Source organism: Sarcophilus harrisii, chromosome 2 (assembly GCF_902635505.1).
Source record: "Sarcophilus harrisii chromosome 2, mSarHar1.11, whole genome shotgun sequence".
Taxonomy (NCBI): Eukaryota; Metazoa; Chordata; class Mammalia; order Dasyuromorphia; family Dasyuridae; genus Sarcophilus; species Sarcophilus harrisii.
Window position 1 is genome coordinate 393,952,658 of NC_045427.1, and position 26,958 is coordinate 393,979,615.

General features: G+C 36.1%; 1 protein-coding gene across 5 annotated transcripts in view; it reads right to left on the bottom strand.

Annotated features, from left to right (window-relative positions):
• Positions 1–26,958, bottom strand: part of ATP10B (ATPase phospholipid transporting 10B (putative)) — a 258,288-nt gene that overhangs the window by 7,492 nt on the left and 223,838 nt on the right. For all 5 annotated transcript variants that reach the window (XM_031953627.1, XM_031953626.1, XM_031953628.1 and 2 more), the window contains 6 exons: positions 21,360–21,681; positions 17,765–17,841; positions 16,869–16,994; positions 9,470–9,670; positions 3,799–3,879; positions 2,153–2,257 (listed from right to left, as the gene is read on the bottom strand). In XM_031953627.1, the coding sequence (XP_031809487.1) occupies positions 2,153–2,257; positions 3,799–3,879; positions 9,470–9,670; positions 16,869–16,994; positions 17,765–17,841; positions 21,360–21,681 (912 nt within the window). The remainder of the gene's footprint in view (positions 1–2,152; positions 2,258–3,798; positions 3,880–9,469; positions 9,671–16,868; positions 16,995–17,764; positions 17,842–21,359; positions 21,682–26,958) is intronic.

The window sequence follows — 26,958 nt, forward strand, 5'->3', positions numbered from 1 at the left end:
TTCTGTTTGATTTCTCTGCCTGATGGAGCACTGCAGAATGATGGACATAAAGAGGAACTAAAAGGGCTCAGATGCCTGAAATGCAATTAACATAGTTGGTCTAGCCTGTTGAATGATTACTACTGCAAAACTGCATGGAAATGATTTTTTAAAAAATGCTTAAAAAAAACCAAATGATGAATAGTGCAGCATGTTCAGTTAAATGGCCTAGGATGTTAATTCTATTTCTTTGTAAAGTGAATCGAATGACCAATCAGAAAATTTCCCAAATCTTAACAGTCTCATCATCTGCTTTGGTACAATGGTAGCCTGATTGTGCATTACTGAGTTAAAAAAAATCCACTGGTACCACAGTTGAATGATAATCATGCATAGAGGTTACACTGATAAGAAGAAAGTCTTTTGCTAAATTGTTCTATAGTCAGTGCCTGGGCTGATCCAATCTTAGTTTAACTCTGTGGGTTGAGGGTAAGGTGGATCATTCAAGGGTAAGGTGGACCAGTGATTTGGACATCGTTATGTCAAGTGGATTCCACAGTGTATCTCTACAATCTGTTGAATTTGTTTCTGTAATCATAAGGGCATACTATTTGGGAGAACTAATATTTAAGTCCCTCTAAAATTTGGCCTCATTTTATCTGCAATGTAAATTCCTGGAGGACCGAGACACCTCAATTTTTTGTCTTTGTTTTTGTTTTTCTGTTATTGAAATTTAGCCAGTAAATGAAGAACAGCAAGTTGTCTGAAAATCAGTCTTAACAAGTTGTCTCTTAGGTATGGAGTGATTAGATGACTTGTCCATGGCCACAAGGCTAGCAGAAGAGATAGGGCTTGAAGCTAAATTTTCCTGTGTTTATGAGGTACAATAGAAGACATACATTCATAAGTCGCCCATTCTCAGAATGCCCTCCATTTTCACCTCCAAGTCCCCTTGCTCCTGGAAGACACAGCCAAAATACTACCTTCTTAGTGAAAACTTTCCTGATCCCCTAAACTACTAGTTGATGATAGTCGTAATAATAACAATTATTAATATAACATAGTAATAACAATAACTAGCATTATATTGTATCTGCTATGTGTCAGGTACTGTGCTAAGTGCTTTACAAATATTATCTTATTTGATCTTCACAATAATACTAGGAGGTAGGTGCTATTGTTAATTCAATTATATAGTTGAGGAAAATGAGGCAAATAGAGATTGTGACTTGCTCAAGGACACATAATTAATAAGTGTCTCAGGTCAAATTTGAACTAAGGTTTTCCTGACTCCAAACCTAGCATTATCTTACTCTCACCAATCTTGCATTTAATTGCTTCACATTTATTCTCTTTATGTTCATTTTGTACTTTATTTCATAAATGTATTTGTTTCTCCTTGATTGTTCCATTCTTTATATTTGTATTCTTGGTGCCTGATACATAGGCATTTAATAAAAGTTTACTGATTGGATAATTTTTGAGGAAAATACAAGGGAGAAAGTGGTAAGGACAAAAAGGGAAATGAAGACAAAATTGTTTTGGAAAATATGAGCAAGGATAAATTACTTTCAGTTGGGAATCTGGAGGGATCATTGGGGCAGACTTTAGGAAATGGATAGAAGGCTGGTAAAGGGACTGCAATGGGCTTTGAAGGAAGAATAGGATTTTGACAGCCAATGTATTTGAGTATGTGGGATGGCTTGTAAAACTTCACAGAGATAGGAAGGAATAGGATGAGATAAATAGTTGGCAGTCTAGTTTCATTGCAATACCGAATAGCAAGAGTAGTAATAGTGTGAAAAAAGATTAGAAGGCCAGATTGTGAAATCCAAGGCTACATTCTCAACCAATCCAGAATCCTCCTAACCTGTCTCTTGGCCCTCATAGATGTGCAGTATCTTATAATTGGAAAGGACCTAGGAGGACAACTAATTGAATGTCAGCCAAAATACTTGCAGAGGTAATTACTAGGAAGTCACTTTATACCGTGGAAAGAATAGTGAATTTGGAGTCAAAGAACCCAGCTTTGCCTCTTATTACAACTTAATTTTGGGTAATCCATTTAATCTCTCTGATCTTTGGCTATTTTACCCATAAAATCATAAGGCTGGCCTGGATGCCCTCTAAAGTTCTTTCTCAGTATAAATTTATGATCCCATGGTGTCCATACCCATGTCTTCATTTCCATTGCCTGGTGTAACAATAGTGTGGTGAGGGAGATAGTATTGATGGGAGTTCCAAAAGTGAAGATATCAATATCAGAGTCCTTGTAGGCCTGCAAAAGAGACATATGGGAATTCTAAGTGTGGAATGAAGCATAAGTTGTCAGACATGGTCATTGTTAATCACTTTCACTTAATCTTCTTGATTGGGATAAGGATAAGGGAATCACTGGAAAGTTAGACATGTTAAAAACAAAAAAAGTCAGTAAAAAAAATTTATAAAAAATCAAAACCAGTATGAATTTATTGGATATGTTGGATTGAACAAGTGTTTACCAAGCACTTACCATGTCTCAATCCTTTCTTCATTACTGCTGGTGTCCTTCTCTAACTTACTTTGTGTTAATTTTAAATATATTATGTATTCTCATGCAGGATCCTGTAACTTTATAATCCTATGTATAAATCATTTCCTTTGCCTAACCTCCTTGAGGGCAAGAACTATTTCAATTAAATCTTTATTTTAGAGTCTTGAACAGTGCTTGGAACATATTGAGAATTATACTAAGTTTTTATGGATTGACAAACTGTCAGGCACTGTTTTAGATGCTGGTAATACAGATACAAAAGTGATACAATTCCTTCTCTTATGAAGCCAATCGTCTATGGTGGGAGGAGAGGAAGAATGGGAATTTAAAAAGATGGATTAAAAAAAAGAAGTATATATCGTTCCCATTTGTGTGTGACAATAGCCATTTATCCCTTGACTTCATAGAAGAGGGTATGGTATAATAAAAATGGCAGCATTTGTTTGAGAGAAGAGGAAAAATTTCTGATCGGGAAGAGGTCACTATGGGAAGGAGTAATGCTACAAATTCAAGCCAGATTGTATCTTTCTGGTAGGGAGAGAACATTCATTAATTCAGTGGCAGCCAGACACATTAGAGAGAAAAAACATGTTCAGGGTCAGAGATTTTTAAAAGGAGAGATCATTTTTAACTGGGGACAATAAAAGAAATCAGGGAATACTCTTTGCGAGAGTTGGTGTCTAGGCCTAGAAGGTAAAGCATTGTGGGCATTCCAACTAGCCTATGTAGATGTCTGGGAGTGGATTCTCCTGGTGCTCTTTGGAGTAAGTTGCTCACTCTTTCTTTAAGAATTGGCTGGCCACTTGCTATGTGCCTAGTACTGAACTAGGCACTGTGGGGAATAAAAACTTGGGAGTGAATCCTGCCTTCTCACTTACTTCTTGTATGACCTTTGGATAATTTCTTCCTCTTGTCAGACCCCAGTTTTCTCATCTGAAAATGATGGGACTTCAGACCAGGTGATTTACAATGTTGCCTCTAATTCTACACCTATGGTCTTTTGATTATACAAAAATAATAGCACAGAGTAAACCTTTTGAGGGTAGGAACTTACACAAGGCAGGAATTTAATAAATCCTTGTTAAATTGCATTGGATTTTTTTCTCATCCAAAGATTTGCAATTCTATTTATTTGATGGCAGCTACCTGTATTTTAGGTATGAAGTTTAGAGGATACTTTGTCTCTGAACTGAACTCTACATATTGTACAACACCAAATTCACAGGCCAAAAAAGGACAAAATCCTCAATCCAGTTTTACCAATGGAAAGTGGATATGGAACTTACCAAATAAGGGATAAAGAAGCAGATGAGGCTCTGATAGAAAGCATCCAACATAGCAATCCAGAAAGTTGGCAGCTTGTAGAACTGTGGGGAAGGAATTCATCCAGGTTACCATCATCAAAGCTGACCTCTAATGATTTGATAGAAAATTCTCAACAAATGCATTGATTTTTGGGAGCTGGAAGAGACCTCAGAGATCATCTGTTCCAGTCCAAATACCTCATTTGACAAATGAGAAAACTCTGGCTGGAAGAGGAAAAATGGAGGAAATAGACAAAATTTCTCCATGTTCTTTTCCAGCTCTAAATCTTATTGTTTTGCCCAAATTCACATAGAAGAGAAGCAGTAGAGCTGGGATTAGCATTTAGACCTCCCATTTTCAAATTTGATTCTCTTTGTACTCTCTTAAAAGATTTTGCTTGTAGTTGGTATATTTGGGACAATAGTATCTGATGTAGTTTTTGGCTTTAAATGATAGTTATAACTGACAGTTATTCTGGCCGTCTATTTATAAATGATCCACAAAAAGCCTATAAATCAGCCAAAGTTATTGGTTTCTGGAAGATGGAGCACAATTTTCAGAAATGTATATTCATAATTTCTTTCATCACCTTTTATACATTCCTGAGGAAAAGTAGAACAATTCATAACCTGTATCTCAGGTAAAATGACATCTTTTAGAGCAGGTTTTAAGAATCTTGGATTTATGAGCTTTTAAAAAATATTTTGATAATTGTATTTCAATATAATAATTCCTTATAATCCCATATATTTTATTTTATATATTGAAACCCCTTATTCTGAGAAAGGATTCTCAGAGGTTTTGCTAGACTGGTAAAGGGATTAATGACATAAAATAGGTTAAGATCTCCTGTTTTATAACCAATGAATAGTTTATGAGTGATTAAAACTGGGTAGCAATTGAGGCAAAGAAAGAATCTTCTTTTTCATCTAGTTCTAGGTCAAACCCCATTACATCATTATGTGGATCCTGATTGACTCATTGAATATAAATAGCAATCATTTCTGCTTTGGCCAGTAACTTTGAGGGTCTTCCCTTTCCAGATTTATTTATTTATTTAGAAGGGACTTTTTGGACTAGGTGAAAGAGGTGATTCCTTGCTTCAATTGCTACCTAGCCTTAATCACCAAATGGATGCAGCCTCAGTCAAACTGAGACTTGTGGATGACCTTAGCTTAAAAAGGTCAAGGTCTCCCATTTTATCTAGGGCCATTTCCAGTTGTCTTGATCTAAATCTGGCCAGTGGACCCAGATGGCTCTGGAGGAGAAAGTGAGACTGGTGATCTTGCACAGCCCTCCCTCATATAAATCTAATTCACTTGCACATCACATCATCATCTCCTTGATGTCATGGTCCTCTTTGTAAAGGAAGGACAAACAACAATAACAACAATGGATAGTTTATCAAATATGTTATTTTTAGGAATAAAAATGGAAGAGAATATACTCAAACATATACAGAGCTTAAATAAAATACTTCAGCTGATTTATCATTCTCAACTTCTGCCTTGAACGTGCAAGGATTTTTACTTAAGATTAGATAAAAACCCTCTCTCCTAATGCTCCTCTAATTGCTTATCAGGTCATTGAAGTGACTTTGAGCTTCCCAAGGCAGTGATGGCAAGGAAAGCTTTGGTGGGCCTTACCAAGCTGCAAAAATTTCAGGCTGGGGCTAGGGTATCTGCCCTTAGGTCCTCGCCTTCTTAAGAGAAACTCTGAATATCATTGGTCATCAGGTGATGTATTTTTTTTTTTTTTTGGCCACAACTTTCTCATGAACACCATTGACTGAGGCAAGATGCTGTTTGTGTAGTGATGAAATCATGGATCTTTCTATATATTGAAGAAATCATAGATCTTTCTATATAATTAAGTTCATAATGATTGAACAGTAAGCCAAATTACATGGCCAGAAGGTGTTTACCAATTTCCCAATATTCAAATGAATTTAGGATTTGTTCTTCCCTCAATGCATAGAGATAAGGCAGTTAATTATATTGAGCTGGGTATAATGAGTCAGGAAGATCTGAATTTGAATTCTGCCTTAGACACCGCTAGCGATGTGATCTAGGAGAAGTTACATAGTTTTTCTCAGTTTATTTCCTCATCTACTTTAAAAGGGAGAATAATGGCCTCTCGAGGTGTTATGAAGATCAAATGAGTTAACATGTGAAAAGAACTCTGTAATTCTTATAGCATAACATAAATGATATTATTATTAAACCTTTATAATTTTTTTTAGTGTTTAAAGACTTACAATATACTTTCCTAACAATAACCTTTTATGAGGTGGATCAATCAATAAAAATTTATTAAGTATCTACTATATGCCAAGCACTGGTAGACAGTGTAAGTATTATTAGCTTCAATTTATAAATGAAAAGCTGAGGATAGTGAGCTTTAGTGAGTTGCCCAGATACAAAAATAGAACGTATCAGAGTTTGGATTCAAATCAAAGTTGTTCTTTTTATTTCCCTTTGGCTACCATGGCTACACACACACACACACACACACACACACACATACGACTTGTAAAAGAAAAAAATTCTTCCTCTGGATGACATGAATGTTCATGTTAACATGCTATTCTCATGTTTCTGGGGTCTGAGTTTTTTTTTTTTTTAAGTTCTTATATATACCTCTGGAAATTTGTTTGAGAAGACACTCTCCAATTTTATTTGTGAGATTGATCAGCTTCAGAATTCTCTATGGTTCCTTCTGCCATCAATCACATAAAATTAGAAGGGACTTCAGAAACCATTTAGTCAAATCTGAGATAGGAGTATCATCTACAACACTTCTGCCAACCTTTTTCTTGAAGACTTCCAGTTTCAGAAAAGTTAAGTCTTTATAAGGCAGCCTATTTTACATTTGGAAGATTAGATTAAGCTGAAATTTGCTTCACTGTCACTCCTACCCATTGGTCCTAGTCTAGTTCGCTAGGGCCAAGTAAAACAAATCTAATCTCCCTTCTGCATGATAATTCTTCAAATATTTAAAGAGGGTTATCAAGTCTCCCCCAAAGTTTTTCTTCTCTAAGGTATTCCTAGGTTCTTCAACTAATCTAATCCAAACCAATGAAGATTTACTGTATATTATCTTTCAAGGGCCTTCTGCCAGGCATTGTGCTAAGTGCTGGGAATACAGTGAATAAAAAGATCTCTGCTCTTAAGGAAATCTAATGGGGGAGACAACACACAAAAGGAGGCAGGAAGAGGGAGAGTAGAGATACTATCTTTTTCTGTGGAGTTGAAATTTTATATATATATATATATATACACACACACACACATATGTATTATATATCTGTTACATACATAGACACACATTTATAATATGGCTATGCAATATAAAAATTCATAAATACAACATGGGGAAAGTGCAATTAAGTAGTCATTTGCTTGAAAAAGATCTGGGGATCTTAGTGAATTGCAAACTCGATGATATTTAACAGTATGATATGGCAGCCAAGATCTTAGACTGAATTAAAGAGGGTATAGTGATCCTCAATAAGAATGTGAAAGACCAGCTGTATCTGTGCACTGGTTAGATCATAATGAAAGTTTTATGTTTAACTTGAGGTGCTACATTTAAATAGAATGCTGATAAGCTAGAGAGCATCTGGAAGAGAGTAAGAGTTGTGAAAGGTTGAAGGAGAAGTTGAAGGAAGGAGGCATATTTAGCTTGGAGAAAAGAATAATTAAAAGAGGTATATGATAGTTGTTTTTAAATTGGTAAAAGAGGGATTGGATTTGGTCATCATGTTGCAGAGAAATAGGAGGAATGGGTGGAAGTTGCAGAGGAATAAACTTAGATTTGATGCAAGAAAGGAATTAGAAAATTAAAGAATTATTCAAAAGTATTTAAAAAAGCATATTAAAAGTATTTTTAAAAGCCAGATGACCACTTGTTAATTATTTTGCAGAAGGAATTTTTTTCATGTGTGGATCAGATTATGGTTTATAACTCCTTTTAAAGTATGATTCTGTTATTCTATATATTCTAGTCTTCATATCTTGCTCATGCTTTTCTTTTCTATCTTTCTGGAATGCCTTCCTTTACCCCTCTTCTCACTTCTTTATTTTTAGAAAAAAATAATTTTCAATTTTGAAGTATCTCCTTTCCCTTTGAATGCGCATTGTCTCAAACAAATTGAGACCTTTATCTGAGAAAAAGATACTTTTGCTGAGACATAATATATTCTGATCCACTCCTTATTTTAACTCTATGTGTATCTTTCTCTTTCAAGTATGCTTGTAAACAAAATATTGTTGGATTCTATTTTCTAATCCACACTGTTCTCCTCTTCAATTTTAGGGGTGAATTCATCTCATTCACATTTCCAGTTATGATTGCTATTTATTTCCCTCCTTCTTATTCTCTTACACCTTTCCTTTCCTTTTTTTTCTAATGTCTTTTGTTTATAAGTCTTTTGCTTCTGACTATTGCCTTCTTTTATCTATTTTCTCTCTTATTTCCCCTCCCTTTTTTACTCTTAACCCCTTTCCTACAATTCCCTATGGAATACAATTAATTTCTGTATCCAACCATATGTATATTTATTCTTTCTTCCTTAAAACAGTTCTGATGAGAGTGAGGTTCAAATATTTCCCCTCTATAAACTTTTCCTTGTATGCTTCATTTGTCTTTTGATTTTGCTTTATTATTTCTTGATGTTTCATGGAGTTATTAGCTTTCATCTGTCTAATTATAAGGCCAGAATTTCATACCTTTTAGTAATCTGTTAATTCTGTTTGTAGTTTTCTTCCATAGCCCTCATTTATTTCTTTTTAAGCTCATTTTTCAGCTTCTTTTTAAACTCTTAACTCATCCAGGAGTTCTTTATGGACTTGGGTCAATCAACATTTTTCCTTGAGGTCTTGGATCATATAAGTTTCCAAGTCTTTCTTTTTGGGTTTTGAGCTTCCCCATCACCACAGAAGCTTTTTGTGGTTGGGTTCCTTTTATGTTTTCTCATTTTCCCAAACACTCTCTTTTGATTTTGGACTTTATGTTGATCTGGGTTCTGCACACTTTGGTAGGAATAATGTCTAGCCCAGATTTCTGTACTTTTGTGTTCTGCAGCTGCTTTCATAACTCATTCTGGTGACTTGTAAGTTTTCAGTGCTCTTCAGCTGATGTAATGCAGAGAGAGATCTGTTCACTGACTTTTTGGTTTGAGGTATGCAAGTTCCTGACCCAGATTTGAGTCTATTGATTTGTGTGTGATTAAGTTTCAGTAGACCACTCAGTACACTGGGGGGCTCTGAAGATCTGGAGTAACTGAACTGCTGCCTCCCCAACTCTTGCCTTGGTAATTCCATGGTAGGCTAAGATGCTACAATAAAGGTACATACTTGATGCTTTATAAGTGCTTATTGACTGAGTGTCTCCCCAGATTGTGAGAATGAAATGACTATGTAAAGTGCTTCTTTGCAAGCCTTAAAGCACTATGCCAGCTGTAATGAGCCTATGATTTATGTGGGTCTGTCCAGCAAAAAGGAGAGAACTCTGTTTTCTGACTGTTATTTCCCACAGCTGAACATAGTCCTTAGCTACTACTTGAGTCTCCTATTTGGAGTCCTCACTAAGAAATGTGGCTATTCTGGGTTTACTCTAAGAACTCTTTACCTTAGAGTCCAAACTCGTTACCTGAGAATCCTGTCCACTCTTGTAGAGTTCTGGCAGAGCCAGCAGAGTTTCAGCAGAGATGTCTTTATCTAGGATCCCAAACACAAGGGGTGGTAAGGAGGTGAAGAAGAGGTTGAAGAATATCATCTGCCAGTAATCAATCATCGTGGTACCCGAAAAACCACAGAAGAATTGATACCAAAAGAGAAGGTTGACATAGCACTGTAGGGAGAGATAGTGGGATCTTAGTTACTTCTGAAGTTCATTCAACCCAAGATTTCCAAAGCATGCTGACTACATGCTATACAAAGAAATTTAGATATAATATAGAGAGATCATATAAAGAACAGACTACTGCTTTGACCAATTTGGTGTTACATGGTCATGAAAATAAAAAATGATGATATTTATTATGTCTTTGGTGACTAAGGCATTATACATATTGTTCCATTTGATCCTCACGAAAACCTTATGAATGAGATGGGGCAAATATTATTTGTCTCATTTTACAGATTAATTATGATAATGATAATTTACATTCATATAGAGTTTTAGTATATATAAGTACATTATTTAATTTGATCCTCATAACCATCTTGGCTTTATTATTCACTTGTTTTAGTCATGTCTAATGCTTCATTATGCCATTTGGGGTTTTCTTGGCAAAAATACTAGAGTGGCTTGCATTTCATTCTCCAGTTTATTTTGCAGATGAGTAAAATGAGGCAAACAGTGGTAAGTGACTTGCCGAGGGTCACACAGCTATATGAGTCTTCCTGACTTCAGGCCTGACATGTTATCCTTTGCCACCTAAGTAGCTACCTTGGTAGGTGTTAGCAATTATGATCCCTTACTTTCCACTCTCATTGATAGATGATAAAACTGAGGACTAGAGAGTTTAACAATTAATTACCCAAGTTCACTCAGCTTCTTACTGGAAGAACTCTAAGCCTATGTATGCCCTATTTTGAGCATTTGAGGCTGACTTCTCAGAATGGAGTCACTCAGAAGGTTAGTGGCAGAATTTGGAGTAAAAGTCCTAACTTTCAGGCCAACAACTTTTCCAAGATTCCTTTTTCCTTCTTGTTCTCTATCTTCTAAGATGCTATTGCTTCTATGGTTACTACTTTGGGTTAAAAGAATGGCCACGAAACTCTGTCCTCACTCAATAGATATTTGATTTTTTAAATTTCTAAACCTAGGTCTGACAACTTGAACCTGTTGCTATTTGCTGTCCTAACTCTTTTGCCTCAATCCACTTGTTACTTTTGATCCAAGAGAGAATTGTTTTCAGCACTGGGTGTTGCATATCAAGCTAGTCTGCCTCCTGATGCAGCTTCCTAGCTATGTTACTTGGAGGGGAATCTTTTTTCAGCTAATTTCCAAGTGTTTCTTGGAAGGCAGGGGCTTAAAGATGCTGTGAAGAATCTGATAAAGCACCATATATGGAATTTTCAAAGCACTCAGTATGCTATTCTTAAGAGTTAGAAGGAAAAAAAAAACCCTCAGTAAATCTATTGATCAGTCTGTTTATCTTTCTTTTGAATTCTTTTTTTCTTTATCTTCTTATCTTTGTTTTTATTTCTTTGTCTTTTTATCTTTCTTTTAAATTCTTTTTTCCTCCATATATGATTTCAGACTTTAATATACTAGTGAGGTAGATAGGACTGTTGTTGTCATCATGGGAGGTGATGCCATAATAGGCTAGTGAATTGGATTTAAGTGAGGGAGACCTGTGCAAGGTCACCTGCCTCACTTTCCCCTCCAGAGCCATCTGGGCCTAGTGGCAAGTTATAGGTCAGGACGACTAGCGAAGGCTCTGAATGAAATGGGAGATCTAGGACTTTTTAAGTTAAGAGTTTCAACAGATCTCATTTTGACTGAGAATGTACCCCAAAAGAGAAAGGTATATTGCACATATATCCATTAGCTGAAGAAGGAACTCACACTTATTAAGCACCTAATATGTGTTAGGTACTGTGCTAAGTGTTAATCAAATATTATCTCATTTGATTTTCACAGCCATCCTAGGAAGCAGGTGCTACTGGTTATCCCCATTTTACAGTGGGGGGAAAACTGTGGCAGACAAAGGTTACATGACTTGATGATGGTTACAGCTAGTAAAAATCTGAGGCTGAATTTGAACTTGGATCTTTCTATTTATCTATCTTTCTATCTATAGCTTTGGAGCCAGGAACACCTGAGTTCAAATCCCACCTTTGAAACGTTGATTGTGTGTGATCCTGGGTAAGTCACTATGCCTTTTGATGCTCTAGGTAATTCTATAAAACCATAACTGCAGATAAAGGGCTATATTGTATTGGTAGAAGAAGTTGGGAGTTCCTGATACTAGTAAAATCACAAGTCCATTCCCTATCTATAGTCTTCCTCCTGTCCCCATATCCCTCTAGACATTTCTTTCTTAGGATTCATTTTCAAGAGAAGGAGAATACTTCATTTTACAGATGGAGGAAATTCCATCTGTCTCTAAAGAATCTTAGTCACACAGCTGCTTTGAAATGGAACTGAGACTTACTTCATAAACTATACTAGGAGTTAGAAAATCTGGTTTTTAGTTATAGTCCTTCCAGTTACTAGGAACATGACACTGGATAATTCATTTAACCTTTTTGAAATGCAGGAGAAGGAAAAATTCCTATTATGGAAACTCTCTTCAGGGTTGCCTAAAGCATTGAGAGATTAAGTGACTTGCCTTTGTGTCAAAAAGCAGGACTCAAATGAAGGTTGTCTTGATTTGAAGGTTGACCCTCTATCCCTGACACTATGCTTTTTTAGTTCTTTCCTCTGAAAAATGGGAATAATCGGATCCTCCTATGTTTGAACTAATAGCAGGACTTAAAAATTATTTTGGCTACTTTACAGATTAAATGGCAAGTGATTTAAGACACCAAAGCCTGTATGATTTGGGAAGCTGGGTATTGATCCCAGGGTACTGGGAAACTGGGTATTGATCCCTCTGATAGCCAACATTAGTGTTGACTATGCTTCAGCTGCCTACACAATAAATACCTCCTCTGCCTTCACTGAGTTCCAAGAAAGAAATGACTTCATATATATGGAGATACTTTGAAAGTTAAGTGTTATGAAAATATAAGGAATTAGGCAATACTGCATGATATCTCTGAGAAGCAGATATTTGAAAAATATATTATTTGCTCCCTCCAATTTTTTGTTTCCACCTTTGATTTTTCTCCCTCAGAACAAAAAGACAGAAGGAAAATTTTTTAACTAATGAAAAGAAAGGTTTATCTGCTTACTTTTATAGACCAGAACAAAGGCTGGCTTTTCCCAATTGAGTCTATCCTCCAAGAATTTGAACCAATTCATTTATTTTAAGGGCATCCTCAGTCACTGAAGCCTATTCTGTTGAAGGGAACAACCAAAACGCATCTTACTGATGGAATATAAGCTTCTTAAAGGAAGTGAATATGTCATTTTGTTCTGCATATCCCCAACATTTAATAAGTACATAGCACAGAGTATATATACTAATTGCTTATTGATTGATTGATCTTGAATTAAATACGTCTACTTGTCTTTATTCCTTTTTAACAAGAGACCAGAACCCATGTTCACACTCTGTAGGGAGGACAGAGATAGGGACAGACAAAAACACAAAGGAGAGGTCTTATGATTTCATTGGTAGAGGGCATTCCCAGATAAGGGACCTGTTACAGGATGGGACTTTATAACTCTTAAAGAGTTGCCTAGGACCTTGAGGGATGGTGACTTGTCTACTGGTCACATAGTTACTATGTGTCAAGTGGGATTTGATTTTAGGTCTTCTTGGATTTGAGATGAGTTTGGTATCCATTATGCTACAATGAACATTTCAGACAAAAGCTCCCCTTAAATTCAGTGAAGTTAATCATATGATCAACATTTCCTGACTCCTACCTCATCAAATGCTTCCCCACCCCCCCAGCATGAGAGAGTGACTGAAGTGCTTCCCCTCCCCCCTCCACCCCAGTTAAGAAGACTTGGATTCAAATCTTCCTCAGACATTTGCTAGCTCTATGCTGGGCAAATCACTTAACCTCTCTGTGCTTCAGTTTCATTATCTATAAAAAAGGAGAGAGTTAGACTCGATGGTGATCCTATATCTTCCATCTCCTAAAAAAGATCTGGACACATTTTGTTGTTGTTTCAATCATGTCCAACTCTTTGTGACCCCCTTGGGGTCTTCTTGGCAAGAATATTAGAGTTTTTTTGCTATTTCTTTCTCCAACTCATTTTACAGATGAAAAACTAAAACTTTAAGTAATTTACCAAGGGTCACATTGGTACTAAGTATCTGAAGTTGGGATTTACACTTTGTTTTTCCTGACTTTGGGCCTGGCACTCTATCTACTGAATTGCCTAGCCAGCCACCCATATCCTGAGCATGTAGTAGGTACTAAAAATTATTGAAGGATTGCTTGATTTTGGATCCAGACCTTTATGATTCAGGTGAGGAAGAATTAATATAACTTTCAGCTAGATTGCAACACCAGAAGAGTACTTTTTAATTTAATTAAATTTAATTTTTGCAGTCTCCTCAGAACACTTCAGGTTCTGTTGTTTCCCCCCCTTTAGCAGCGTTTTTTCACCTTTTGAGAAATGCTGTAGAACTAATGATGGCATTGCTTCAATTTCTGCCAGTCCTGTTTCCTCTGAGAAGCTGCAGCAGCAGTAATTAATTCATTGTTCAAACATCTAAGCAGCCAGGTTTTTAATCCCTGATGAAATGGGTTGTGGATGTGGAAGTCATAGTTCTCCACCCTCTAATTGCAAGGGGGAGATAATGCTGTATCAGTGTCACCCAGTTAGAATACTACATCAGGCTGGAAGTAAATATCACTTAAGCATTGAAAGCCTACTCAGTCAGGAAAAGTTTCCTTTATCCCCCCTCCATATTAGAAATTTAATGTTGGGAAATCATAGACTTATTCAGAAGGATGACTTTTAAAATATATATATATATATATATATATATTAAAATACATAGAATTCTAAATAAACAATCTTTCATGCTTAAAGTGAATTTCAAGTCAAATGGAGTGACTTGTTTGCACTGACTTGCTGAAATGCAATTACTATCCAGTTTATCCAATTTGCATTATTCTTTTCACTGCTACTCATTTACATATACATTAAACTTTGAGCAGATATGCTTGCTGTATCTGAGTGGTGATGGTGACAGCGGCTGCCAGCGGGACCCAGAAAATGGAGCAAAAGATACAAATTTGGATTTCTGAAATGCCACTTGTCTAATATGCCTGTCTTCCATTCCCCTGGTTCTAATCATCCTTTTTTCCTTATGCAAACAGGAATCAGATTATATTCGAAGGCGCTGGGGGATTATTCCAAGGTCCTTGAACTAGATAATGAAAAGCACTAACTCAGGCATTTGTGCCTTCTTTGGCATAGCAATGCTCTGACTCTTACTAATTTTTTTTTTTAATCAAGAGCTTCTAACTATAGTCTCAAAATCTCTGAGAAGGCCTTAGAACCACATTGAATCTGTTGCTCTCTAGTGTTGGTAATTCATATTTTATTTTGATTTTTTTTTGTTTAGAAATATGACAGACAAACATTTTCCTGGACAAATGGATGCTGTAAAATGATTTTTCATATTTGCATAGGCATTTATACTTTTCAAAATACTTTCATATACATCATCTTGTTTGGTCCTCTCACTATTTCTTTGTGGGTAACACAAAGGAGAGAAATCAAGTCATACAGGTTGTGTTACTTGCTCAAGGTCAGTTTGTTCTGTTCAACTGAGTCACAGTATTATAGTCCACAGAAAATAAATCAGGAGTCAGCTGGCCAGGGTCTTGGGCCTACCACCTACTTGATGTACGACCTCTTGGAAATCTTTGGATTAGGTCTTAGTTTCCCTCATCTAAGGTTTTTTTTTTTTTTCATTCTGAATTCTGGATAAGGAAAGGATCTCAAAATTCTAGACTGGTCAGGACATCTTAGTCTTGTTTTCTAGCCTACTGGGCAACTTATCTCATCAAAGATTAAAATTTGGATCTTCCTTGATGTTACATGCCTTATTTTTTTCTTTTTCTCTTCGTTTTCTGTTTCAGAATTTTCTTTTTTTTTAGGCCCCAAAGCCCAGTTCTTCCCAGTTTCTCAGAAAACAAGCAAGAAGAATACTGACTACACATAATAGTCATAGACAGCTGGGTAATACTGTGTAGTTAAGTGATACAAAGGATAAGAGTGCTGGACTTGGTATCAAGAAGAAAAATCTCATTTCAGGCATTTATTAGCTATATGACTCTTGACAAGTTGTTTAAACTCTCTGTCCTTTCCTCACCTTTAAAAATAGGGAGTATAATAGCACCTAAGTCACAGGGTATTGTGAGAAACAAATGAGATTTCATGTAAATTGCTTTGCAAACTTGAAAGTGACTATTTAAATACTCTCTATTCATTATCACCTTCCTCTTCATTATCTTCCTTACTGTTATCCCTTGCATAGCATATTGTCCAATTTGATATTGGGTAACTTGAGGTTAAGTCCATATTAAAGTTACATGTTCCTTACTGATGTGTGGAATTTTGTTAAGTGGGAAACTAGAATAATCATATAAAGTAGAAGAAAAGGAAATGGCCATCTTGAAGGAAATGAGTTTTGTTACTACTAACATTCATTATTAACAATCTGGTTGTTCTTATATATAAAGTAGCTTATGAAAACTTTATTTTTCTAGGCCTCAGTTTCCTCATATATAAAATGATGGGGCTGGAATAAATATTAGAAAAATTCTCCTGCAACTCTATTTGATAATTGTCTGTCAAGTAAGGGAGAATTGTGGCTCAGAGGTGACTTGTCTTTCTTGAATTCCATGGCATGTCAACTGGTGAAGAGGAGAAGGAAAAACCTGCCAAATTAAGCATATTCAAAGTCACTTTTGTCTCTCTTTCATCCTCTTAAGCATACTTTTGATACCTTTTCAGCAGCTCTCAGTGTCACACATTGTTCTAGACCTGTAAGGCACCCCTCCTTAGTGATTCACCTGCTAAACTCAAGTTTTTCTAGATCTTTGCTAGTCCTTATCAACATATCAAAACTTACCTGTCCTTTGTCTCATCTTTATACCCTTATTCTTTGTAAATGTGATAAAAGAGCACCAATTGGTTAATAATTTATCTCTGCCAGGTGGCATATTTGTATTTTACTCAGGGCTTTCAGTGCTTTAAACCAAAGAATGAATTCAATTAGCAAAAATCTCAGGTACTAGAAAGTTGCAGAGGTTCCCCTCTACGGAGGTGGGCAGGTCTTTGGTTTCTCTGTTAGTCACAGTGAACAGACTGGCTGCTGACCTATTATTAGAATAATTTTTTTTTTGTGGCCCACAGCAAAGGCTTGATGGGCAGGGGCAGATCTAAGGTGGGAACTTACCACATTTTTGTAGAAGTAGTAAATAACCATCCTTGCCAAACGTGAGTAGCACCAGTGGCCATGCACAAGTAATAGCTTCTTGAGGTGTTTGAATCGACTGATGGCGAAATCACTGGACATTACAGCCTTAAAAGTGAGAGTTGAAAACTTCATTCATATTTTATTGCTTTACCTACCCTGCCCCCAGAATCCCAATCCTAAAGAAACTGTCCAAGAGAAATAAATCTCAGTCTTGTATCCTTAATGGGCTGGAGCAGAATGGATCATCACCATTACATGACAATTGGAGCAATTTGCACTGGAATCTCTTTTGTTTGTATATAGAAATCACTACCCACCTCATTTCTGGTGAGATGAAGGACCAAATCATCTATTACAGTTGGGATGAAGATCTTTTCATTTCTGTGAGTTCTGTTTCATCATAACTTCCAAAGAATGGATTTTAATTTAAAAAGTTTAATTTGTGATTCCAGGTATTATCTTGAAAAAAGAATTGTGATTGATACAGATTTTCAAATGTATCGACAGAGCATAGCTCATGTAGTTTTTTTTTTAATGGGTTGCATGGAAAACTTGGAACATGGATAGAAGTTAGTTATAGAAATGTAGGATTAGGCCAAGTGAAATTGATAGTTCGCTATTAGTGTATACTTAACTTTGGAATGAAGGCTTTTTGTAATGCAACACACACACACTGATTGTACAGTCAATTCCCTAAATACCTGGCTTTAGACTTGATCAGGCATTGGATGGGAAATGTAGAGAAGGACAACTTGTGGGTGGTAATGAATTGGCCTGTATCTCTCTTTGAAAGCAAATTGCCTATAAACTTTAAGTAGTTGCCTCTATCTAACATGTGGAAAGAATAAAATAAAAAAGGAGAATGACAGCTGTACCTGCATGCCTTCTTGTCCAGATATCCCGATTCCAACATCAGCAGCTTGAATCATGCTCACATCATTTGCACCATCACCTGAGAACAGATGGAGAATGACTGATGAAGAGTGATTAAAAAATGAGGCTTCTATGGTTTTGTGTTTATTCCAGATCTGAAGTCTCAAAAGACAGGCTTTCAGATGCCTCACATTGCAAACAGAATCTGAGGGACTATGAGGGAATTAGAAATCATTCCTTCAGCATTATCTTTTTGTCTCCATTGCCTAGTATAGTACATGGCACATAGTAAATGCCTAATCAATACTTGTGTAATATCAGTGAGGAATAAGAGACCAGGAGATTTGCCCCAAATCACATAGCTAGACTAAAGCAGAGTTTGGACTAGAATTATGGGCCAATAACTTCTGATACAGAGTTCTTTCTAGTCACCATGTTTTCCTCTCATAGTTGAGTCATTTTGACATAGTATTGAATAAAACTTTAAAGGAAGTCACTGGAATATTGGAAGTCACTACAGACTTAAAAATTCTACTTTTAAGCTTTTCTCAACTTTTCAGTCTCAATCCATTCACTCACTTTCTCCCCCCAGGTATGAAACATATGTCTAGATCTGTTCTTGTTTAGTTGTTTTTTGGGCACATCCAACTTTTTTTGATCCCATTTGTAGTTTTCTTGGCAAAGATACTGGAGTATTTTGCTATTTCCTTCTCCAGTTCATTTTGTAGATGAGGAAACCTAGATAATCAGGGTGAAGTGATTTATTCCATGTCACCCAGCTATAAGTATCTCAGGACACATCTGAACTCATGGCTATAAGTCTTTCTGACTTGACTTGACATGCAATTGGTGCCTTTCTTTATATCCTTCTATGATCTTGTAAGTAAGCATGATCTATATTTCATATTTTCTGTCACACTTTGTCTTCCCTTGTTCTCATTCCATTCTACACTGTATCATGTTATTTTACATCATCCTTTCCCATTAAATTGTAAGTTCTTCCATGGCAGGGATTATATTGTGATCAGACCAGAGAGCCCACATTTTAGAGGAACATTGATAAACTAGAAGTTAATGAATTGCACTACATTTAAAGGAGCCCAAGATGATGAGGAATCAGGAAACAATGCTTTATAGCAGCATTGGCAGAAGGAGCTGAGCATTTTTAGCCTGGGGAAGAGAATCAAAGGGAACACAATAGCTGTGCTCAAGGATCTAACAGGCAGTCATCATGAAGAGAAATTAGGTTTGTTTTTCTTGGTTCAAGGAAGAACAAGAAAAGGTGGGATACTGTTCCAGAGAAGTAGCTCTTTGATGCATGTATGTTTGTGTATGGAGGATATTTGACTTGCCTTCACTAGAGGTATTCAAGTAGAATCTGAGTAACCACTTGTTGAGAATTTTGTTCATGGGATACTTTCACAGAATTTTAGGGTTCAAAGGGAATTTAAAGAACAGTCAGTCCAAATTCCTTATATTATAGATAAATCAATAAGAATTAATTATAAGTACCTCCTATATATCAGATAAAGAGACTGAGACTATTAAAAAATGAATCAGACTACTCAACTTTGAATTCCCTTCTACTTCTGAGAATTTGTTATTATGTGATTATATATTAAGTATCTAGTACAGTGTTTGGCATATAATTGTCACAATAAATATTTACTGAATTGAACCTTAGAAAATAGGGTTGAATGAAAAAAAATTTTTTTAAAGCATTCAGGGGTAAGTGACTTACCCAGAATCACACCTAGTATCTGAGATTACAGATTGTTTTAATGAACTTAAATGAGTAAAACAAATTGACAAAGGTGCTTTAGGGTATTTGGCATTAATGTCTTTGTTTTCTGTAACATGGGACTTTCTTCTGCTGTGAAAGGGGTCTTTCAATGCGATAAGAGACAGATGAACCATTACATTGTTTCCCTGAAGCTCCTTTATTTCCCCAAAGCCTGATTCTGAATTCACTTTTAGCAGTTTATCTCTGAGTCTGCATTGCCTCCACTTTATTTATTTATTTTTTACAGCTGCTTCTCAGTAATAAGCTTCAATTAAATTAATATTATTCACCATAGAGAATGCTGAACTTGAGGAGAGAAAAAAAATTTTCCCATAATTGTTTTGAAACAAATTTATTGATCTCAAAAAATAGCATGTCATCTGTGGCTGCCTTTATTCTTCCCATAATTAGTTTTTTTTTTACATAACGTGGAAATGAATAATTTAAATCTTCCCTATGGCATAACTATCTTAGCCTTTAACCTCTTCCATTAGCAAGCTTAGGAAAGTGTAGGTGAGGCAATCATGCTGTTTTTCTCCTGAGCTGGCTTTGTTTCTGTTGCTATGGGATAACAGTGCATTTCTCTGACCCTAAAGAATGAGCTCTATGATATTTTTATGGTGAGTGGGTGACTGAAACTCTGGGGAGGAGAACTCTGGATCCAAATGGGCTGTTCTCACCAAGACTATTTACTCTCTTGTAAATTCTATGTAGCTTAATATTGCCTTACACTGAATGCTTTGACAAGATGTAATTAATAAAGGGGATACCATATAAAGTGTATTGAAATTTCTGGATTTCATGCTCCAAAATTGCAGATGATGATCAGAGACAGAGAAGGCGAAACATAATGACTTTATCTGTAAGGACATTGCAGTTCTCTTACTAGATCACAGCTTAGGTTGTCAGCTTATGTCCAGTGCTTAGTACAGTGCCAGGCATAGTAGGTGATCAATAAATATCTATTTACTGATAGACAGGACCTTGGAGAGCAGTGAGTTCGATCTTCATTTTACAACTAAGCAACATCCAAGAGTCTTACACAATTGTAATGGACAGTGGCAGAATTTGAACTGAGAGCTTCTGACACCAATGCCAGCTTTCCCCTGTGTTACAGTATATTAATTAGTTTCAGAGGATACTTTTTATCCTAGGATTACTTATACTCAATGGGAAATCAAATGGAATAAAAACAATATATATTTAAGCATTTGTTTTTTGTATAAGTCACTAAACCAGAGGGAAGAGCATGCTGGAAGATCAGGCTCTCTTTTGTGCCTCTGTTATTGATGGTCTCTCTCTGTTTTACCTTCACTTCTAGATTCCTGATCTTTGTGTACTTAACCCTGAAACTTGGTTACTTGATTCTAATTTACTGACTTACTAGCTTCTTAGAACATCAACTTTTTTAATGATGATAAACCAGACTTCTTGGTCTCAACTGACAAGCCATGACTTGTTTCTGATCTCTGGTCCTATTATTTCAGTTGTTTTTCATTTTGTGAGTCCTACACTTTGTGAGTTTTCTTGGCAAACATACTGGAATGGTTAGCATTTCCTTCTCCAGATCATTATACAGATAAGGAAAGTTAGGCAGGGTAAAATGACTTGCCTGGGATCACATAGCTAGTAAATATCTGAGCTTAGATTTGAACTCATGAACATAAACCTTCATGCACTAAACACTGCTCTATCTAGCTGCCCATTGACTCTATTCTACTGATCCCCCAAACACCTGCCACGTTTCTTTCTGATCCTGACCCCAGCCTGGCCAGCTGGTTCTCATCATTCACATTCCTTGATTTGGGAATTACCTATGGATAGAGTCATTACTTTCAACTTGTCCCGCACCAGCTTGACTATCATGCTCTTCTGGAGTGGAGTAGATCGACAGCATAAGATTGAGTGGCAATATTTGGTCAACTCCAGAAACTTCTTCTCCAGATTCCCTTGGAAAATGATATTTAAAGTCTTTCCATCAATCACTAGCCCAATGTTTGGACCTGCAGCTTCTATGGTGGAAGATGGTGCCTGAGGAGGAAGACAGATGCCCCAAAACTTGTGTTCTGCTTTTCTTGTGTCATAACATCTCTTCACCTCTTCTAAAGTACAATCAAGGATGGATTCACAGGTTTCCTAGAAAAGGAATCATAGGAGAACATAGTTCAAGATTTTGAAGTTTTACCATCTTTATTCCTCACTGTGGCATTTGAAATAGCATCTAGGATGCTTCAGTGGAACCAAAATCCTGTGCTGCAGTGGAACTCAGGAGAGCATGACTAAAGCAGGAACTAGCTCTTTAAGGTGAAGATTGATTCTGGGATAAAGCAAGCCAGAAATAGTAGCAATAACAGCAATAATAAATTTTACCACCTAATAATAAATGCATGCTATCGTTATGACACTGAAGAGGATACATTACTACCTAGTTTGCTGCTGCACCCTAAGATCATGGGTCCTTACCACCAGACTTGCAGTTGTTGAAACTTATAGATGTCTTTCCTATTAGAATGTAAACTCCATGAGAGCAGGGATTGTCTTTTCTATTTGCATCCCAATACTTAGCATATCCTAAAATGCAGTAAATACTTGATAAATGCCTTCCTCTGCCCTTCCTCCCTTCTTTCCTTCCTTCCCCCCTTCCTGCCTTTATTCCTTTCATTCTATTTGTGTAGGACTTTTCAAAATGCTGCCAAATCCACATTTGATTCTCATGACAACCTTGTGATATAGGTGGGATAGGTATTAGTGTCTACAACACTTGAAAGGAAACGGTTAAAGAATTCTTTAAGTAATTTGGCCAAACTCACAGTGTGAGTGTGTCATAGAGAAGTCAATTAGAAGTCAGGTCAGCTAGCTCTCAGTTTAGTATCATATCAAACCTTTGTATCATACAATGATGTTATTTATATAGAACTTCAAAGTTTGCAATATACTTTACATGAATGATATCATTGGTTTTTCATAACAATTTTGTGAATTAGCCACTAGAGGTATCATTAACCCCATTTTGCAATTGATAGAGTTAAAGAAAACCTCAAAGAATAACTAAGCAGCTTGTCCATGGTCACAGACAGCTAGTAAGATGTAACTCCAGCACTCTAGCCCAAGTATCAGATTGCTAAATCTTTTCCATTGGTCTGTCCTGCATATTAGCACTGAGAAACTATTGATACACTGAGAAATACTTCATCATCTTTCAGTCATTTTAGTTAGGTCTGGGAATGATCTGAATATGAAAAAATACTAATAGTCCAAAAGGAGAGAAGGTGAGAAAAAATTTCTTTATGTTGGGTCCTAAAAATTAGAAGGTTTAGTTGATTATAACTGTGACTTTTCTTTTTTGACAAAGCAATTGGGGTTAACTGACTTGCCTAGGATCATACAGTTAGTAAATATCACGTCTGAAGTTGAATTTGAATTCAGATCTTCCTGACTGTCAGATTGGTGCTCTATCTACTCTGCCACCTCGCTGTTCCCTTTTTAAATAGGGGGCCAGTTCACTGTCCCTCAGACTGTTGGAGGGCCGGACTATAGGAAAAACAAAAAACTTTGTTTTGTGGGCCTTTAAATAAAGAAACTTCATAGCCCTGGGTGAGGGGGATAAACGTCCTCATCTGCTGCATCTGGCCAGCGGGCTGTAGTTTGAGGACTCCTGGGATAAATTATAGATTCAGATAGTTTGTTTTGTCCCTTGTTTAATTTATATTATAAATTACATATTTATTTTTATGATAATTAAATCCAATATTATATGTATCTGGAGGCTCACAATTCTGCAAGGTATCATAATTTGATCCCATCCTGAGAAGTATATGGCAAAATACTTTCTTTAGTGCCTCATGAACCCATTATTCCCCACAAAATCTGTTGATTGAATTGTTTCCCATTGAACAAATTTTAATAGGAATGGGTCTCCTGTTATCAAAGAACCACAAAATATTAGATTTCAAAGGGTACTTAGAGATCTTCTGATCTAACCTCTCATTTTATATAAGGAAGACATTGAAAGCTAGAGAAAGAAAGTAGCTTTTTCAAGTTTACACAGGGGGTCAGTAGGATATTTTTATGTGGTTCCAGACCTGGTATTTTCATTGGTGTGGAAATATACTCTATGGATGCAGAGTAGCAGCTTACAATTCACTTGTAAATTATAGTTTTAGAGATTTGACTAGGTTACTTAGAGGTTATACAAGCCAGTATTTCCAAGGTTGGCCCTTAATCCATTATATCTCTCTGCTTATGGATGTACAGGTAATATACCTTCCAGTTGTTGACTTGATTTGAAACACTTTAAAGGCAGGGATGATGCCTTTTAATTTTTCAGTTATTTCCCTACAAGAGCAAAGAGAGGCATCCACATGTTGTGATTGCTCAATATTATTAAAATAACTTATCAGCATGACCCAGAAATTTTAGCATTCCTTCAGTCTCACTGTCAATATTTTGGAATACAAATGATTCACTTATCATCTGTCATTTTTGTTGTCACCCCATGCAAGGCATGTGTGTGGGCTGTACTAGTGTTTAATGGATCATGGGTAGGAGTTATTTGAAACAGTTTTTATTTTCTGATTCTCAATGACTCACCAAAGAGTTCATAGCATCATCCTTGGTGTGTCAAGACCATTACTCCTCAAAGCTCACTGTGAGTCTTGGAGACAAAACAGGAGTCCAGTGTAAGTCCTTATCTCTTTTGGATACCTCAAAGGAACCTATATTTACTTTGATTATATTTTCTGTTTACTTTTATACATTTACATTATTTTCTCTAATTGAATAGGAGTTTCAATGGCCATGTGCTGTTTCTCACACATAATATGTCCTGACTTCATGCATTTGTAGTAGCTTTCTCTCATTTTTCTGACTTGGGTTTGATGTCTATTTTCTCTGAATTTCTTCTGTTGTGTCTCACTTTTTTTTTTTTTTTGACAGATACTGGAGTGGTTTGTCATTTCCTTCCCCAGCTCATTTACATGTGAAGAAACTGAGGCAACCAGGGTTAATTGACTTGCCCAGATTAAGTTGCTGAGACTGGATCTGAACTCAGGAAGAGGAGTCTTCCTGACTTCTGGCCTGGCACTCGATCCACTGCAGCACTCCTTAGAAGCAGATTTCCTTTACAACTCAGCTTAAATGCTACTATCAGGCTTTTCCCATTTTCACCTGCATTTAGACATTTCCCTGTATTATTATCTTCCAATTACTGTCTATTATATATCATATTTATACACAGCTATTTGAATGTCATCTTCCCATTAGACTGTGAGTTCCTTGAGATAAAGGGCTGTTATTTTTTTCACTTTTCTTTGTTTTCTTTCTTTGCTTAACATAGTGCCTGCAACACAGGAAGTGATTAATAAGTGCTTGGTGAAGAACTAATTCAGATTTAGGTTTTCAGCTTCCAGGATCACTGTTGTCACATATAATATTAAGTTGTTTATCTTTGTTTCTTTCAGTGTCAAGTACAGTGCTTTCCTTCACAAATACTCATTGAATGAATGATAAATGTAGTCAGGTAGATCTGAATTTGAATACTGCCTCAAATACTTACTATGTGACTATGGGTAAGTCACTAGCCTTTCTTGGTCTCAGTTTTCCCATCTGTAAAATGGGTACATCAATAACATCACCCACCTCATGGAGTTATTATGAGAATCAACCAAGATACTACATGTAGAGCAAATCTTAAAGCACTATATACTTTTAAGATATAACTATTTACTGTTATTATTACTATTATTATTTCTCAGAGGACAGGAGCAACCTTGGAAATTACAGGATATTTCAAAAGATTATCTATGATTGAATTGAATGTAGGTAGACTCTATGACAAATTACCTGTGAGAAAGACTAATCAGGATTCTACATTCACTGGAAAAATATCTTTGGTTTAACAGACCTGACACTAGCTCCCCATTTCTTTTCTTCTTCTTCTTCTTCTTCTTCTTTTTTTTTTTTTGTAAGGTTGACTCATACTTTTAAAGATGTTCTCTTCCTCCTCCAGGTATCACCTGGAGGGAAATTATCATTGCAAATGAAATTTCCATTTCAAGCAGAGAAGGCAAACATCAACACTATTATAGGATGAAGTACTTAAGCAAGCTGTAAATTACTTTCTTTCATAAGCATAATATTAAAATCAAAGATTTTCTGAGATTATTTTCATTTTGAAACTTCATTGTGGTTTAATCTAATCATATAGTAATCTATGCATCTGATGGGAATACAGATGACTATTCCATGAGTGTATAGGGAAGGGGCTTAGACCTTTTTCTTATGGAAAATTATCTGTGCTTCTTGTAATTCAGCAGTTTGTTGGTAGAATGAAAACTAAATAGAACATATCCATGGTCTAGCACATGGCCCACTCGTGAAGTGGTCCTTTTTTATTCCTAGTACCCAGCACCCAACCTTTTAATTTATTATTATTTTTGCCTTTGGGTATTTTCTTATAGTTTCATAGAGGTAAGAAACCTTGGCATCTGTCCAGTTCAATTTCTGAGGAATTTTATAGATTTCTGAGGAAAGCAGAATCCCAAGAAGTTAAATTGCTTGAAATCACACAAACAGAAAAAAATAAGAGCTCAAGGTCAAACCCAGATCCTTTGACTTCCAATTCAAAGCTTTTTTCTACTTTATTATTTTCCAAGTGCCAATGTCTTCTTGCTGTAGCCTGATCATTCATCCAGGACCAGTTTTTCTTTTTTTAATCAGTATTTTATCTCATTTTATTTTCCCCTTTCCAACAAAACTTATGTGTTCTGGATTCTAGTTTCCCAAGTCCTGTCTCTCCTGGAAGATAATCTGAGATGAGTTAATAGGAGATAAACAATTGAGTGTTTTCCTCCTCATATATTTATAGTTTAGTATGTGAGCTGCCAAAGCAAGTTATCTATCTATCATCTATCTATCTATCATTTATCTATCTATATTTATATTTTAACAAGGGTCTTAAGTGCTTTAGTTCATGGTTTTTAGTACTGGACATTTCAGGATCAAAGAGAAAGAATGTTGGAGAATGTATAATGGAAAGATTATTAAGTGAGGGATTCAGGAATTATACTCTAATTTATACCACAAATTATATGTGTTAATGACTTTGAGAAGGTCATTTCATATTTCTAGGCTGTGATAACTCCATCTACAAAACAGTAGGTCTTGAACTCAATGTTCTCTTCTAAGGCTCTTCTAGTTCTTTTCATCTTTGACATTCTTTATTCTAAGGCCCCTTCTGACCTTGATAATCTGTCCTTTAAGGCCCTTTCAAATTCTGACATTCTATGTTTTAAAAACTTTTTCACTTAAAAAAATCTCTTCTATTTGGGAGCTAGGTAGCATCCTTCTTACTGTTTCTCAAATCCCACCAGGCTGCCTACTCTCCTTTTCCCTAAGGTGGACTATGGACTTGGA